This window comes from Callionymus lyra, chromosome 12 (genome assembly GCF_982586985.1).
Source record: "Callionymus lyra chromosome 12, fCalLyr1.hap1.1, whole genome shotgun sequence".
Taxonomy (NCBI): Eukaryota; Metazoa; Chordata; class Actinopteri; order Syngnathiformes; family Callionymidae; genus Callionymus; species Callionymus lyra.
Window position 1 is genome coordinate 17,587,282 of NC_141829.1, and position 17,370 is coordinate 17,604,651.

At 44.8% G+C, this 17,370-nt stretch overlaps 1 protein-coding gene across 1 annotated transcript; it reads right to left on the reverse strand.

Annotated features, from left to right (window-relative positions):
* Positions 1-737: 737 nt before the first annotated feature.
* LOC148068500 (ecto-NOX disulfide-thiol exchanger 1-like) lies at positions 738-17,331 on the reverse strand. Its single transcript, XM_087804808.1, has 16 exons — positions 17,313-17,331; positions 16,040-16,169; positions 7,018-7,084; positions 6,815-6,946; positions 5,967-6,122; positions 5,694-5,900; positions 5,390-5,623; positions 3,818-4,030; positions 2,835-2,941; positions 2,368-2,479; positions 2,075-2,262; positions 1,801-1,908; positions 1,671-1,721; positions 1,369-1,471; positions 1,169-1,254; positions 738-1,019 (listed from the first exon to the last, which is right to left on the reverse strand). Exons 3-16 carry the CDS (start codon positions 7,025-7,027, stop codon positions 888-890), a joined length of 1,839 nt encoding a protein of 612 aa, XP_087660934.1. The 5' UTR covers positions 7,028-7,084; positions 16,040-16,169; positions 17,313-17,331; the 3' UTR covers positions 738-887.
* Between the last annotated feature and the right edge of the window lie 39 nt (positions 17,332-17,370).

The window sequence follows — 17,370 nt, forward strand, 5'->3', positions numbered from 1 at the left end:
ATAAAGAAGCTTAGCAGCTATTATACGTGTGTTGAATTACAAGTCTTTACCTTATCTAAGCCCAAAAATGTGTACTTTAGGTTCGAAGCTATTTAATTAATATATACATACTTGCTTTAAGAAGTTCATGACCTTACTGTACTCACAATCAACTTAAAAAGCAATAAAACATGTAGAAGTTATACTTGTGAGTATAATAAATATGGAAAGTTAAAAAAAAAAAGACAAGGTATAAGAGATATATTTACTAAGCGAAATTGATGTTGACTTTATATTGGTGAATCGCCAGCACGTTTGTTTGCTTTATTGTGGCAAAATAAAACATAAAATTCATTTTCTACATGTAAATAATTAAAAGCTGCATCCATTCATCAGACAGGGTTTCAATAATGTACAATAAAGTTTTAAATGAGTATGATTGTTTTTATCATAAATTAAAATAGATGCTGTGGAAAGCTTGAGTGTGTTCCGTCTTGGTCCTGCTGAGAGACTCTGAGGAAGAAAACTGTTGCCTCCATCAGTGACTCTAAAGATTCGATCCATTACGATTATAGACTCTGCATACCCAAGTCATAGATGCTGGACCTCTGCATGATTCTGATCACAGTCCTAATTCATATTAAGTGAGACGATCTCACATGAAATTAAGCATGTGGCAGCAGCTGTTTCTATCTGCCTTGTTTCTCTGGTTGTAAATCGTATAAGTGTCTGGTTCTAGTCAAGAACAAGTGTCACACTCTGAAAAAGACATTTTTATTATTGAAGGCTTAAAACAAACGGTCCGGAGTGTCTCAGCTTTTATATTGTCTGGTTACGCTCAAAGATGGCGTCCATATTTGAGTTCATATGTGCGCAAAGCCGCCTGTTCATTGGTCCATGTTTGCAAATCATCCAGTACTCAAACTCTGGAAGCCGCAGAACTTCCATCGTTTCTCCAGATTGGCGCCGACCCCGCTGAGCTCCTGCCGAAACATGGTGGGGAGACGAAGCAAGAGGCATTCCAGCTGTCGGGCAGAGACCTGTGGGTGAGAAACCCAGAGGAGGAGAGTAAGTAGGAATGCTGCTTTCTATCTCATAAGAGTCTCACAGTTGAGTCTGAGGCTGCTTTACACATTTGAGGTTCTGACTTTCAGAATCACATTTCTCTTCGTGACGTTGGTTCACTCACCATTGAGTCCAGTCTCTGCATGTAAGACCACAAATACTCCAGGTTGGCACCGAATGGATGAACGTGAAGGAAGATTGAAACAACACCTGCAAGACACGGACCAGGAGAGAGTGTGTGGTTATGTGTGTGTATTTGTGTTACAGATATGTGTATGTGTATGCCTGTGTGTCTGTGATTGTGTGTGTGTGTTACCGACTCACCCAACAGCAGCGCCTCCTTTTCGGACATTACTCCTCCTCTCCTAATGACATCACTCCTCCTCTCTTTGCCATAATGCAACACGGGAATTGAACCATTCACTCCCTGAGGGCAGTCACAGATTTTCAAATGGATTTAAATTAATCGTACACAAATACAACCACGCATGACTCACAACACTCTTTAGTTAATCATCTACGCAATTGTGTCTTTGCACGCACACACACACACACCCACGAGGATACAGACAGACAGACTCAAACTTAAACCTGGAGCAGACCCTGGTTCTGGTTCTGGCTCTCACCTGGACTGTGTCTATGTTTGGCCCCTCTGTGGTTCCATTTGTCTTGAGAAGCTACATTAGACAGTCAACAACAAATAAGGTTCTGTCAGAGAAGCAGCAGCATGAAAATCAGAGTAGGTATAGTACTGACCCGGTCCCTCAGGCCCAGCAGCTCTTCCTGCAGGTACCGCTGCTCCTCCCTCGCCTCTTCCAACTCGCTTTCCCGTGTGTTCAGTCGAGCTTGCAGACTCAGCAGCTCCTGCAGGAAAACAGCTCATTAGTGTCTCAACAACAACAACAACAACAATAGATATGTGACACCCTCCTGGTCAGCAGTGTGTCTTCATGTGTGTCTATGAGTTTGTCTTCAAGCCTCAGCGTGTGTTGCTCATCTGTAGCCAACAGAGGGCGCCATAGCAGCTCACCTGCTGCAGGATCCTCCAGTTGTGCTGGAGCGGAGCGTCAGGCGTGTGTGTTTGGGCAAGCTCTTCTTCTAGGCTGGATTTGTTTTGCTCTCTCCTCAACAGGTCCACCTCGTTCCTGTAGGCATCCAGCTGACAGCGCAAGGAGTCGTTCTCCTCCTTCAGAGACGCCAGAGTGTGATCACTCAGACCTGCAGGAGAGGAGGAGATCAAACTTGGGCTTGTGCAAGAGTTCCGGAAATAAAAGTAGCTGTAAGAGAAGGAACAATAGATGCAGGAGTTTAAGGAGGTCTAACCTTCGTCTGCTCTCATCCTCTTGGTGGGACTCGGCTCATCATCGTCCGACATCTCCATCTCCTCCTCTCTCCTGATGCAAGTGATCTCCTCGCTGTGAGCGCTCCTCAGCTCCTGTCCAAGATCACATGAGACGTCACACACAAGTCTTGGTTGTCTCCTCGGGGGGGCTCCGGTCTTGGACTGTTCTTACTGTCTGGACTCACCTGTGGCCCGGGTGACAGGAAGTGAGTTCACCTCCAGGAGTTCTTAAGACTCACTCATCAACAGGAAGTGACACCAGAGTGATCAGATGGTCTACGGCCAATCAATGTCAACGTGATTTGATCATTCAGATGGAGAGGATGGAGAGGAGGAGGTAAGAGAGATGGAAGGGCTCATAGACATAGAGAGGTGACAAAGAGGAGGTAATAGAGGGGAGCACACAGGGGGAGGAGACAGAGGAGGTGATAGAGAGGGAGAGACCAACCTCACACTGTTTGCGCCAGATGTCAATGTTCTTGCGCTGAGCTTTGGAGAAATGATCCCAGGACTTCTGTCTGGTGGCAGCTGAGAAGACTGCTGAGATCTGCTCGACTTTAGAGGGTAGAAGTGCATGAGGAGGATAGGAGAAAAATAATCATAAGAGAGAGGAGAACAGAAAGAGTGAGAGAAGTGGAGAATAAAAGAAGAAAGGGAGAGAAGGAGTAGGAAAATGAGGAGAAGAGGAGAGTGGGAGGAGAAAGAGGAGGGTTGAAGAACAAAGTAGCTTCTAGGTTCTGACATCCGGGAGACTCTGACAGATTCTGGATCAATGCTCTCACTCTGAAGAGTCCAGGCACCTCACAGGTCCAGGGCGCTGTAGTGATCATTAGTGTGGACTGACAATGTCACATCTGAGTCTCCCGTATCAGAACTTTTACTCACACGTCACTGACTGGAAATTCCTCTTTCCGATAAACACCGGATTGGTTGGACATCAGACTAAAACCACCACCCAAGGCAAGGTTCGACCTTCTGGACTGGGGAGTCAAAACTGAGTAAGGCTGACTCAAAACAGAGTCATCTGGAGTCCAGCGGGGGTAAAGCTGTGTCAAGACTGACTAAGTAGAGTCAAGACTGAGTCCTGTGGAGTCAAAACTTGGTCAAGAGCGAGTCAAGCGGAGTCAAGCTCGAGTCTCGTGGAGTCAAGAGTGGGTCAAGACTGAGTCATGTGGAGTCAAGATTGAGTCATGTGGAGTCAAGACTGAGTCATGTGGAGTCATGACTGAATGTGAATCAACCTGATTAGCAGAATGCCAAAGCAACTTCTCCTGTGAACTGGTGAACATACAAAGCGACTTAGACTAACACACTCATGACTGAGTCCCGCAGAAACAGCCGTGAGTCATGTGGAGTCAAAACCGAATGAGTATCCTTTGCTGGCGACGACTTGTTCTCCTGTGAATTGGTGAAATATTCAAAACAACTTACACTGATTGAGAATGTCCAACAGGGCGTGCTTGAAGCTGTCACGGGCGCGCTCCAACTCCTCTTCCTGTTGAGCTTTCTCACTCAACAAGCGTCGCACGTGACTGTTCACCAGCTGGATCATGGTGTAGAACTGATTTGCTGTTCGACGGTTGACCTCGCCGCGGTCGATCCAGGTGGAGAGCACAGAGGACGCCTCGCTGATCTGGTGATCCTCTACCAGGAAAACAGCAGTGAGTCTATAATGGACTTGTTTCCATCATGTTGTGTTACTGTGGCGTTGACAATACTGTGACATCACTAAAACATTAATGTTGTTACTGTAGCACAATAATTACTTAACCTTTACTACCTCATTTATGCTGTGTTGTTACTGCGGCACAATCATTACTTAACCATTACTACCTCATTTATGCTCTGTTGTTACTGAGGCACAATCATTACTTAACCATTACTACCTCATTTATGCTCTGTTGTTACTGAGGCACAATCATTACTGTGGCATCACTATAACATTAGTGTTACTACTGTGGCTCCGACATTACAGTGGCATCACTGCAACATTAGTGCTGTGTTGTCACTGCAGGACCATTCATACTTTTACAAAATTGATGCTGTGTAATTACTGCGGCCAAATGATTACTTTGGAATCACATGTACGTTAGTGCTGTTACTGTGGCACTGACATTACTGTGGCATCACTAAATAATTAATGTTGTGTTGATATTGTGCAGTCGAACATTGCTGTGGTATCACTACCACGTTTGTGTTATGTTGTTGGTTGTTACTGTGACATCATTGTTACTGTTTCATTAATACCACATTTGTTTTGGGATGTTACTGCAGCACCGTCTTTACTGTGGCATCACTGCCATGGTAAGAAGAAAGCATTAGTGTTTTGATGTTAGTGTGGCATCACAACTATCATCACGACTGTTTCCGTGTCTGTCAAATCAACGATGTTTTCATTGTCACTGATGTGTTACTGGAGAATGTGTGTGTTGTTTTTATGTTCATGCAGCAAGGTTGTGTTATACTGTGTAACATGAAACTTTGTGTCAGCATACACTTGACACAAAAGCCACAGAGGGCTGCGATTGAAACACATTTGTGTGATAGTGTGAGTTCTCTGTAACCTGTGTGTGTGTGTTTTTGTTGACTTTGGTTGTTACAGATTGTGTAGATGGATAGACTTTCACACTGTTCGCCGACTCGTGTAAACCACGACTGCGTCACTCACAAAGGTATTGCACATTTGAATGAGAATGTGGCTGCACCGCTGCGAGCGTATGAATTAGCTAGTAATGAGCTCAAACAGCCGTCGCTCCGATAAAAGCAGCGGCAGATTATGGAGGAATTACTGTCGGAGGGTCGGAAGAATGGAAGCGTGTTTCCCGCGTCAGAGGAGGAGAGGCGCACAAAAGATGAAACATGTTTGTTTATGTCGCGGCTTTGTAAATCCAACAGGTTCTGGATGACGAGTCTCAACTGGCGCCGAGACTCGTTCCTCTTGTTCATTGGTTTGGTTTTAGGAACTGGTTGTGTATTTAGGACGGTGAATGGATCAGGACAAACCTTTAAGCCTGTCAGCCAACATGGTCGCCTCGTGCTCTGTGTAGTGCGCCACAGCAGGGGGCGAAGGAGGGTGCAGGTACAACTCCTGGACGCTGTGTCGGTGACGCTGCTCGCGGGCCATTAGGCGCTGTTTACACTCCCACTCGTACTGGTCGTCCCGGGCTTGGGCGAAGTCAACATGGATCCTGCCAGAGTCCTTCTTGTCAGTGCTGGACCCGATACGCATTCGGTACCCTGAAAAAAGCATGGATGGAGACCAGAACCAAGACCAAAAAAAAAAAACGGGGACCAGAGCAGGACTCACCTGACAGGTACATAGCTTTGTCAACCATGAACTCCTCGCTGAAGCGGAGGTGGCAGAAGTTCTTCTTGCTCTTTCTGATGGCCAAGATCTCACCACAGCCACTGAAGACTTCCTCGATGAGCTCCTGCGTTGCATTCTCCGGCAGACCGCCCACGAACACGGTCTTACAGCCTGGTGGGCGCTCACGTGTGGAAGGGGGCGGCAGATCTGTGGCCAGACAGTGTAGAACTTCATAGACCATCATCCTATGGAACAAGTGTCTTAGGATCTTACTGGGGTTTTGGGGGAACAGGGTGCAGCTGCTACAGTGGATGATCTCCTTGACCACGGGCAGGTCGAGCACAGAAGGAGGACCAGTGGCCAGACCCATGCCTGACACCATCATTGGAGCCAGCAGCCCCAGACCCCCTTCAAACCCACACATGGAATCTGTGAGGACAACAAACTATACTGTCAACACAACACAAAGGTTGGACACAATTTGTGAGTGAGGCCCCTGGAGAGAGCTTAAGGGAGGATGAGAGAGGTGGCAGCAGGTGGTCGCTCAGCGATTGACGAGGAGGAGAAAAAGAGAGAAAGAAAATGGTCCAGTTGACAGCAGCCATGCTTTTCCTGGGAGTATACGAACACACAATAATAAACAACGCACACCCACATTGTCTCTTGCTTGAAAATACACAACAAATACACACGTTTATTTTACCGCTCTGTGTTGAAACGATGTCAGACTCAGCTGGTCGACAACATGACCGCAGGAACACACACACAAACACAGGTATCCCTTAGAAACACACACGCTTTACTTGTCAGTGATTAAAATGAGATCTGACTCAGGTGAAGATACTGTCAGTGCACACACGCACACACACAGAAAAATGAGTCTAAGTAGAAAAGAGGCTAAAACTCCTCTGAGGTTCATTTCGGATGCAGGAAGTGAACGAGAGATGAATATTAATGAAGCTGATCTGCCATCATGCTAAGTAGCTCTTTCTCTCAAACACACACGGGCATGAAGACACACACGTACCGTCTGGCACCGAGACGATTTTGTCGGTGACGGTGAACAAAACCAGAGATGGTTTAAAAAAATCTTCATCATTATTTTTTTCAACTGGACACACCTTGACCCATCTGCTGCGCGTTGCTCATGGGCAGGACAGTGAGGTTGTTGATGGTGCCGTTCCAGACACCTGGGTCCGTGTGAGGGACACTCAGCTGGTTCTGGTCAGGGCACAAAGCCCCAACTCCCTCTGCTGAAGAAGAAGAAGAAGAAGAAGATGTCTGAGCAGGAACAGGAATGTGGACATGTGTTGCTGTTACGTACTGCTGGTCATTGCCGTCGGACCTCCAGAGGTTCCTGCGTCAGGCTGCAGCAGAGACGATGCACTGATCTGAAGGAGAGGAGAAATCTTAGAGAGCAGTCGAGGAAGCCGAGACGCTACAGAGTTCGTACATTATTAACGAGTCAGCATCCCGGCTGACACACACTCACACTCACACCAAGAGAGAAATATGTCGATGCACCACAACGGGAAACATCAGAGATGAAGACTTTTCCCTCGTCTCTTCCAGACACACACCCCTCAAATACACACACACTCACTAACACACACAGTTTCTAGAAACCTCCATTAGTGAGTCAGTATGATTGAGACTTGCCTACTGCAAAACAAATCTGTTTCCATCATCCATCCATTAGCTATCCATCAATTTCCAATCCCTCCATTATATATCCAATATTTATATATATATGTATATCAATCCATTCCATCAATTTCCAATCCCTCCATTATATATCCAATATATATATATGTATATCAATCCATTCCATTATCTATCTTTTGTCCATCCATTATCAATGCAATTATACATGAATATATATCCATTATCAATCAATTATCGTCCATCCATTCATCCTTCATCCATCCATCAAGTTATTATCGATCAATCTAACATCCCCAATTCCATCATCCAACATCCATCCATTCATCATAGATACATTCATCCATACTTTTGATATCCATAATTAAATCATCTATCAATCATCCATCCATTCATCTATCATCTATCCATAAATATTGCATCCATACATTGTCCATCCATATATTCATTTATCGTCCATCCATCTGTCCATACAACTATCCATCTATCTGTTAATCATTGATCCATCCTTTATCATCGATCCATCCATCAATTAATTATCCTTCCATTGTCCTTCCATCCATCATGAATGGATGAATCTCGACCTTCCCTCAGTCATCCTACTCAGTTTCATGCCTCGTGCATAATTCACTGCTAGATTGTGTCATGTTTCATAATTCATGGTTGCACTTGACATCTTACACTCACACACATACCCACGTGGGCACACACAGACACGCTCACAAAAACATGCACACACATTCAGGAAAACACACAGAGAAACTCACACAGAGTGTGGAGTATCCTCAGCAGCAGCAGGTGGCGCTCTCATGTCTGGAATGTAGTTCTTGACACTCGATGATGACATCACTTCTCACCAACGAGTTCATTAGCAGTAATTTGCAGCTGCACCGTGAGTGACGTCGGGTCATAACCCCGTCACTCAGACAGGCGGTGACGAGTCGCGGCGCTGACACTGATCAGAACCAGAGTTAAAGGACAACCGATCTGGTTCTAAAACAGTAGCTCTCAATCATGAATAAAAAGCAGAGACGGACCGAATCTGCAGGTTCTAGACTCAACATTTTTCAGAAAGAGTCCACATTCCGTCACTGTTTTCTGCTTCTGGTCCAGCTGTTGGCCTGTCTGGTCACATGACCTGCGGTCAGCTGTCCAGACATAACCAGCAGATTGACCAATTAGCAGTGAAAGAGCTAATCAGGACCGATCAAAAGCCCAGAGCTGATCAGAGCCGCAGACTGTCCAGAGTCAAGTGAGGCGGACACATTCAAACTAACACACAGACACACAAGTGTGTGACTGTTTCTGTGTGTTGATGGATGAGTGTGTGCATGTATGTGTGTGTGAGTGCATGTGTTAGTGTGTGTCATGACAGAAATAGAACAGGCGGTGAGAGTTTTTGGTCAACAGTCGTTCAGTCGTGACGGCTCACTGAGTCATAACACACCTTCTGTCACTCCCCAGGATATACACTCACACACACATTGCTAGTGGAGGAGAAACCATGGAGACCGTCACTATGACAACAGTCGTTCATCAGTAAAGTGGACGGAGCAGAGGTCCAATTCACAGACGGTCTTGGTCCCACCGGGGACCAACAGAGGTCAACTGAGATCAAAGAATGTTCTACTTGAGGAGGGGTTCCAATGTGGACCATCTGACCTCCGACCCCGGTCCTGGCCTTTAGCTGGTGGTTCTGGACTGGGATTCAGTGCTATCGGGCGATGACATCATCAAACATCCTCGTGGAGATGAGGGGGAGCTACGCAGCGTGGATGATTAGATTATTGGCGCCGTGTTCTGTCGGTGCAGCGGCACGATCGTCTTACATCGCCGCTAACTGGACTGATTGACAGGAGCGGCGAGCTAGAGCGGCGCCGTCTGTTCACGTCTCCTCTAATTACCATCAGCAGACAGAACACAAGCTGATGACGCTCTTATGACCCGTCTGGATCCTGGATCCGGGACTCAGGTTAAAGTTTAAGTCCAGATCGACATTGTCCAGCAGCAGGTTTTTCGGGACCGAGACTTACCCCGGACTCAAAGAAGACCGGGTCAGCACTGGATGCAGCGCCCAAGTCTCTGGACCAGTTTGGTGCCAGAAATGAAGGATGTCCTGGATGAAATCGTCTTCGCATATCGGATCACTTGTCCTCCCGGCACGGAGACACACCAGATGTTTTTGGGTCGTCTTCACAGAAAAGCATCTGTGCAGCGCAATTGTTATGATTGAACATCGTGTCCTCGACACACATCACAGAACACACACACAAGCAAATACAACACGAGATCCTGGACCACACAATAACGGGCCTCAAAAACAAACTGAAACCTAAAACATCTCCACCCTGGGACCTTCCCGTGAGTGAGTGAAGGTAAAACATTTTCAAGACAGTAACTGTTTGATCTGCTTCACTGAATTTGTTTTGTCCACAGAAGTCATAGCAGAGTGTAAGCAAGACACAAAGACGTCGGCCGCCAACACAGCAGCTTCTTCTGCAGAGAAAGACTCAAAGAGTCCCGACATATTTATTTTTATTGCTACCTTCGTCGATCATGCAAGATAAACAAACATTGTTACCACCTTCTCAGTATCATATAAATGTGTGTGCGTCTGTGTGTGCATGTGTGAGTGTGAGGTGTTTTTGTCCTCAGGGACAATACAGTCGCTGTTATCTTCTGGTTTCATATCAGGTCAGACATCATCTGAGAAGAAAACCTGAGATGCATTTTTCTTCTCCCTCGCCCTCATCCTCCCCCTCCCCCTTCTCTCCCTCGCTCTCTCTCTCGGCTTGTGTGTGCCTTCCCTCCCCCATCTCTTCCTCTCATCACCACGGTAACTCACAGTGAAGCTGCAGCGCCTGAAAGCAAACATCCATCACAGCCTCCACTGCTGGTGCAGAGAATCTATCAAGAGCAAAATTCTGCTGCTGAGGAGACAAGTGAACAAGGAGTGTTATGAGGAAGGAAAACTGACCGCAGAAAAAGGTGATAACTAGAGGGTTGGAATAGGACTAGAACAGGATTAGATGGAGTAGAACAGTAGTAAGACATAACTACAACAAGAGTAGAAACAGGACAAGAAAGGGACTAGAATGAGACAAAAAAAGGCCTATAACATGACTATAGCGGGACTAGATCAAAACTAGGTTAGGACTAGAAAAGGAGTAGAACAAGACTAAAACAGGACTAGACCAGGACTCGGACAAGACTAGATTGGGACCAGAACCAGACAATTAGGGCTAGAACAAGACTAGACCAGTCCTGGAACGGGGCTAGCTGAAGACAAAAAGAGTAATATAACAGGACTAGACTAGAACAGGATTAGATTAGGCCTAAAACAATGCTAGACCAGGACTAGATCAAGATTAGAAAAGGAATGAATCCGGACTATTGCAAAACTAAAACAAGACTAGATTGGGAACAGAACGGGACTGTATAAGGGCTAGAAACAAGACTAGATTAGGAATATAACGGAGCTAGATTGGGACTAGAAAGAACAGGAATACAACAAGACTGGAATAAGACTAGATCTGGACTAAAAGAAGACTAGATCAGGACTACAACATAAGTAGCACTAGAACTAAACGGGACTAGATGAGGATTAGAACAGAAATTGAACAAGGTAAGAGCCTAAGGACTAAATTATGACTAGAACAGAACAAGAATATGACTCAATCAGGACCAGAATGGAACTACACAAGACTACAACTGGACTAGAATATTACAACAGGTCTTAGCCAGGAGTAGAACAGGAGTAGATCAAAAGAAGAACAGGACTACATTTAGACCAGAGGAGGACTGGAAAAAAAAGAAGAGAACTTGAGCAGGAATTGAACAACACTGGATCATGATGAGCACAGACATTTTATAGGTCTAGAAGAGAACTAGATCAAAACTAGAACAGGAATAGATTGAAGGTACAACAGGGCAAGAACAGGACTAGAACAAGACTAGAAGTCTAGAACAGGTCTAAAACAGGATTAGACAAAACTCAAACAGGACTAGATCGGGACAAAATGAGGGCTAAAACTAGACTTGAAGACAACTCGAACAGAACTTGACCAAGACTAGAACAGGACTAGAGACACATTGAAAAAAGATAAGAGCGAGACTAGATCAGGACTAAAACAGGACTCGAGGCAAAGTGTTTTTTAAGTGTTGCAGAGAAAGAACCTGGAGAGTCTGAGAGCCTTTGTCATCGTAAAGGTCAGTGATTCATCACACACACACACACTCATCTACAAAGGTCAAACAACAGACTCTGGCACAGGAACAAAAGCACCAGAGTTGTCAAGACAACAAAAGGAAACAGGAAGTAGAATTTTCCTTCCAGTCGATCATTTTGGTGTCTCACATTCCCACTTTAGTCTCTGTCCTGCATGACTGCTTCACAAACTTTACACAAACATTATGACAAGTTCATTTATGAATCATTTTTCAACTTTTAATTTCTTATGTGATTAATTCATTTCTAAGAATATTTCACTTTATCTGATTACAGTTGCCATGTCAGCCCCATCCCACTTGTGACACCCTTCGTCGGAAGTGTTTGTACCAGAAACAGATCAGAGCTTCAAACGGCGGCGGATGAGACGACAAGAGTTTTCAAAGAGCGGCGAGCAGCAGGCGAGCGTTTAACCTTGCTGTGCACAGGCGAGGCCTTGTGTTCCAACGAAACTCTCTGATGATTAAAAAATGTGCATCGGTAATGAGACAAACTTCTGACGCGAGAACATGTCGGGGACCCTAAAGAAGTCTGATGCTCAACCCTGAAAGTCGTCTGCAGGATTCCCTCAGTGAAGCAGCGTGACACGTCGACATCCATCGTCCCCACCGCTCTGTGTGTGTGTGTGATCCATCACCGGCCGGGTGGGGGAGGAGCGAGAGGGCGGCGCTCTTGCCTTCCACCTATTTGGAAGCTCCTTGTTCAGCACGCCCTCCAATAAATCACCTTAATGACGACAAGACAGGAGGGGGCGATAGAGGGTCACCTGCTGCTACACTGTTAGCTTCCTCACCCATCCAACAGGAAGTGACACGACTCACAACTCAGAGTCACTGTGAGGATCACAAACTGTCACACACATGCAGACACACTCACAATCTATCACACACAGACATACACACTCAGACACACACTCATTCACACACACACACACACACACACACACGGGACGGCCCCGGAGTGTGCATAAAGAGGATTAGTGACTGGTGGTGTGCAATGGACTGTGTCGATGAAATAATGTTGTGTAGAATAATCATCAGAAGCTTCCTCCGGCCAAGTATCACTCGCCGCTCCGAGGTCATTAACGCCTGCGTGTAAAAATAAACCCACCAGTTTGCATGAAGACTGTGACAACACAAGGAGTCAGACCCCAAATGAGTTTCTGTCCTCACAGAGCTGCAGGCACACACACTCACACACCGGACACACACACAAAGACAGAAGGCAAGGAGAGGAATGTTAAATAAAAGTCACTCTCCATGTTGGTGCAGACAGCGGTGTGTGTGTGTGTGTGTGTGTGTGTGTGTGTCTGTGTCACCTTCACCGCCTTCACCCGACAGCTCGGAGGAAAGAACGCAGTCAACAGAGGTGGAGAAGGTCAGGATGTTTTTTTGTCTGCACACAAACATCAGTGTTTTCTTAACTAGTGGCATCATCGATAGATGCTGATACCAGGACCAGATCAGGGTGATGATGTGGAGGGTGATGATGAAGATTATGATGATGAAGATGAAGAAGAAGATGAAGATGAAGATGAAGATGAAGATGAAGATGAAGATGAAGATGAAGATAAGGATGAAGATGATAAAGATTAGGATGAATATAAAGATAAAGATGAAGATGAGGATGAAGATGAAAATTAAGATGAAGATGAAGATGAAGATGAAGATGAAGATGAAGATGAAGATGAAGATGAAGATGAAGATGAAAATTAAGATGAAGATGGAGATGGAGATGGAGATGGAGATTAAGATGAAGATTTGGATGAATATAAAGATGAAGACAAAGTCGAAGACGATGAGGATAATTTTTGGCGATAATGACATAGATGACGATGATGAAGATGATAACGGTGATGATGAAGACGATGATGAGGAAGACGATGATGAGAAAGACGTTGATGGCGATGATGACGATGTAGTCTGTAGTCGGTTGTGGGAGCGAGGAGTGAGGGGTGAGGAGTGAGGGGTGAGGGAGACCTCTGTAGTCGTGTGCAGCAGTGAGGTCTCTCCCCTCCAGAATCCATTTCTCGGCTCATCAGCCGAGGACGAGGGAAAGAAGTGGAAGGAAGTAGAAGGACGTGGAGGTGCAGCAGAGCGACGAGTGATTGGGGAGCAATGAGGTGAGAAAGTGGCAGATTTAGACGTTTGTGTCGCTCACCACCTCAAACTGCTTCAGCAGGAACATCAGGAAGCGAGGATGGGGACAGTGAACGCATGGTGGATCTACAACAAACGTTTAGTGCGGCGAGTGGATCGTGGAGATGGCGGCGATGGAGCTGGACCACACAAATGTGACTTGTGATGAGGAGCAATTCACAGGAAACCCCACCCACAACGTGCATCGTCTCATACAGACAGCAGGAGGCGCTACTAAGCCAGTGCACAACATCCTCCAACACTGACCTCACTTCATGTCACTGCTGCCAGTAACATGATTTACTTAATGTGCACACACAAACACACACAAACACACCCACACAAACTGACACAAAAGGCACATTTCAGTGAGGCCAGTCTTGCTTGCGGCTAAAGCTTGTTCCTGTATGTGTGTGTGTGCATGTGTGTGTGTGCATGTGTGTGTGCGTGTGTGTGTGTGTACATGTCTCATCTTGTTCATTATTGTACGTCGGATGAGATGAAGTGTGTTCATTCATTTTAATGGTTGTTTATTTGTGTTGAACAGCGGTGACATCCTTTTTCTTCACTTGGACGTTCTCTCATCTCAGAATCAACTTTCACTCCTTTACTCCTTCGCTCACTCTGCACCCCTTTACTCTTTCATGTCCTCTCTCATTCACTGTGTCACTCATTTACTACTTCATCCTCTGAAATTCACTGTCACTCTTTTCACTCACGTATTCGCTGTCATTCCCTTACTCCTTCATTCTTTATCTCGTTAACTGCTTACTACAGTAATTCACTCCATCACCTCTTTACTCCTTCCTTTCCTCTTTAATTCACTATGTGAACTCACCATTGACTCTTTCACTCACTCACTCTGTCACCCTTTATTCCTTCATTATCTCTCTCATTCACTGTGAAAATCCTTTACTCCTTCCATCACTCCATCACCCCTTTACTCCTTCATTCCCTCTCTTATTCACTGTGTCACTCACTTACTCTTTCACTCACTCACTCTGTCCCCCTTTATTCCTTCATTTTCTCTCTCATTCACTGTGAAAATCCTTTACTCCTTCCATCACTCCATCACCCCTTTACTCCTTCATTTCCTCTTTAATTCACCATGTGAACTCACCATTGACTCTTTCACTCACTCACTCTGTACCCCTTTATTCCTTCATTGTCTCTCTCATTCACTGTGAAAATCCTTTACTCCTTCCATCACTCCATCACCCCTTTACTCCTTCATTCCCTCTCTTATTCACTGTGTCACTCACTTACTCTTTCACTCACTCACTCTGTCCCCCCCGTTGCTCCTTCATTTTCTCACTTATTTACCCTGTCACCCCCTTACTCCCTTGTTTTCTCTCTCATTCACTCTGTCACTTCTTTACTCCTTCAGTAATTCACTCCGTCACTCCTTAATATTCTCTGGATTTCACCATGTCACCTATTCGCTCATGTAATTCATCCCCTTTTACTCCATTATTATCTTTCTCATTCACTGTGACACTCCTTCTTGAACTCATTCACTCTTTCATCCTTAAACTTAATTTTCTCTCTGATTCACTGTGTCACCGCTTTAACTATTCATTATCTTTCTCCTTCATTGTGTTGCTCAATTTCTCACTCATTCCATCACTCATTTACTCCTTTATTCTCCCACTCACTGTGTCACTTCTTCATCCCTTCATTCGTAGGTATGTGGTGAACTGGGTGTGACACAAACATGAACTTCTGGAGTTCAGCTGATGTCAGCTGCCTTCAGTCAATTGGACATGATGTCAACAACTATAGGAATCAAACCACAGACCTTTAAGACCAACATCATTGTTTGATTGACAGGTGAACTGCTCGTGGAGTCACCATGCATCCTCATCATCAGTTACCCTTCTCCCATCTTGATATTTTCCTCTTCTCATTCTCATCCTCCTTCTATTCTCATCGTTATATTCCATCCTCCTCCATCTCTCCTCCCCTTCCTCTTCTTCTCCTCCTCCTCTTTTCCTCATCTTCTACTCCTTTCTCTTTTGCTCGTAATCTTCATCTCCTCCTCCTCTTCTACTTCTTACTCCAATTTTCTTTATCCCCCCTTTTCTTCTTCTACCTCCTCTTTCCACCTCTTCTTCTCCTTCATTCTCTTCTCCACCTGGTCTTGTTCTTTTACTCCTTCCTTCTTCCATTTATTCATCTTCTCCTCTCCCCTCCTGCTCTACTCCTCCTATTTTTCCTCGCCCTCCTCTTCTGTAATCCGGATGGACACTGATGGTTCTGGTTCCGGTCCAAGACAGACTCACGCGGAGCAAACATACCGAACACATACCGCGACTCACCCAATGAGATGCTGACGTTTTCCCGGGTGGACGTCCGCGGGGGCTCGGTTCAGCTCAAGAGTCGATGATGACGAACTGTCCTGCTATTCTCCCGCGACGGAGGAACCCGAGGCGCGTGCACGACCAGGTCCTGTCAGGGTGAAGCGACGGGTGGAGAGAGAGAGAGAGAGGGAGTGAGGGAGAGAGAGAGAGAAAGAGGGAGAGAGAGAGGGAGGGGGGGGGGCAGATTGACAGAGAGAGGATTGTGTTTTATTATGGTCATAAATAAACACCAACAGCGGCATCATTGTTGATCATAACAAGTAAATGGGTCAATAATCAACAACTGTTTATTTTGTAAACACGACAATTGTTACATGTTTTTGTTGGTCTCATTAACTAGACAAGAAAAAACCTCAGACAGACTCGGGTGTTCGTGGGCCACCTGCTGGCTGCTCACAGGCAGCGCTCGACTTTTGCAAAAGTTGTGAGTAGGACGTCATCAGAAATTGTTATTTGTTTTGATAAAAAAAAAAAAATTTAATGAAGAAAACAACCACAAAACAAACGTGGATTAAACAAAGACTTAATACAAATAAATGAGTGTGGAAAACAACAGACATCTTTCGATGGGGATTGCCAAGTTGTTTGTGGTTAACTATTAATCTTCGAACTGCTTTGTGACATCACACAAGGGCGAGTGACCTCGAACAGCCGGAAAATTATTCTGGAATTTTTTTGTTCAACAATGCATGCACAGGCCTAGTTTTATTTGTTTATGTGCTAGTTTGAAAAGACAGAATGAAATACGTTTGTATACATAAACATATGAAGGATAATAATAAGCATTTTTTAAAATATGTTTTTTTCTGTTTTTTTTAAACATAAGAAAGTATAATTCCCACGTGGAAGAAATTATAATCTGTTATCATATAATATATAACATATTATAATATGTTCTTTATCTTTATCTTTAGACCTAGATTGTATCATCTTGTTCTTTCTCTTTATGTTCTTGTTCTTATTTTATTTTGATTTATTTATTATTATTATTTATGAAAAATTGCTGTATTTTCTGTGGCTATTGGAAAAAAACTATTTCCCGAAGGAGACCTCCTGAGGTATCAATAAAGTTTTACCTTGCTTATAATCAACATTGTTTTTCTTCTTGCGTTAAATTTCATGGTACCGTGTAAAAAGTCCAAAATGATACACGCTTTCGGGAAGCTAGGTGTTGAAAAATGGGTCTATTTTAGTGAAAGGAGTAAGATGAATGATTGACGGCGTGTTTTACCCGTCAATGACTCGACCCCTGGCTCTACTGTTGTTTGATCGGATGCGGTTCTGGAGTT

Bases quoted from the DNA above. Each gene is read 5' to 3' on its own strand.
- LOC148068500 (XM_087804808.1), bottom strand. The intron at 1,909-2,074 runs GTGAGCTGCTAT...GTTTTCCTGCAG, and splicing joins ACTGGAGGATCCTGCAGCAG to GAGCTGCTGAGTCTGCAAGC. The intron at 1,472-1,670 runs GTGAGAGCCAGA...GACTGCCCTCAG, and splicing joins CAAACATAGACACAGTCCAG to GGAGTGAATGGTTCAATTCC.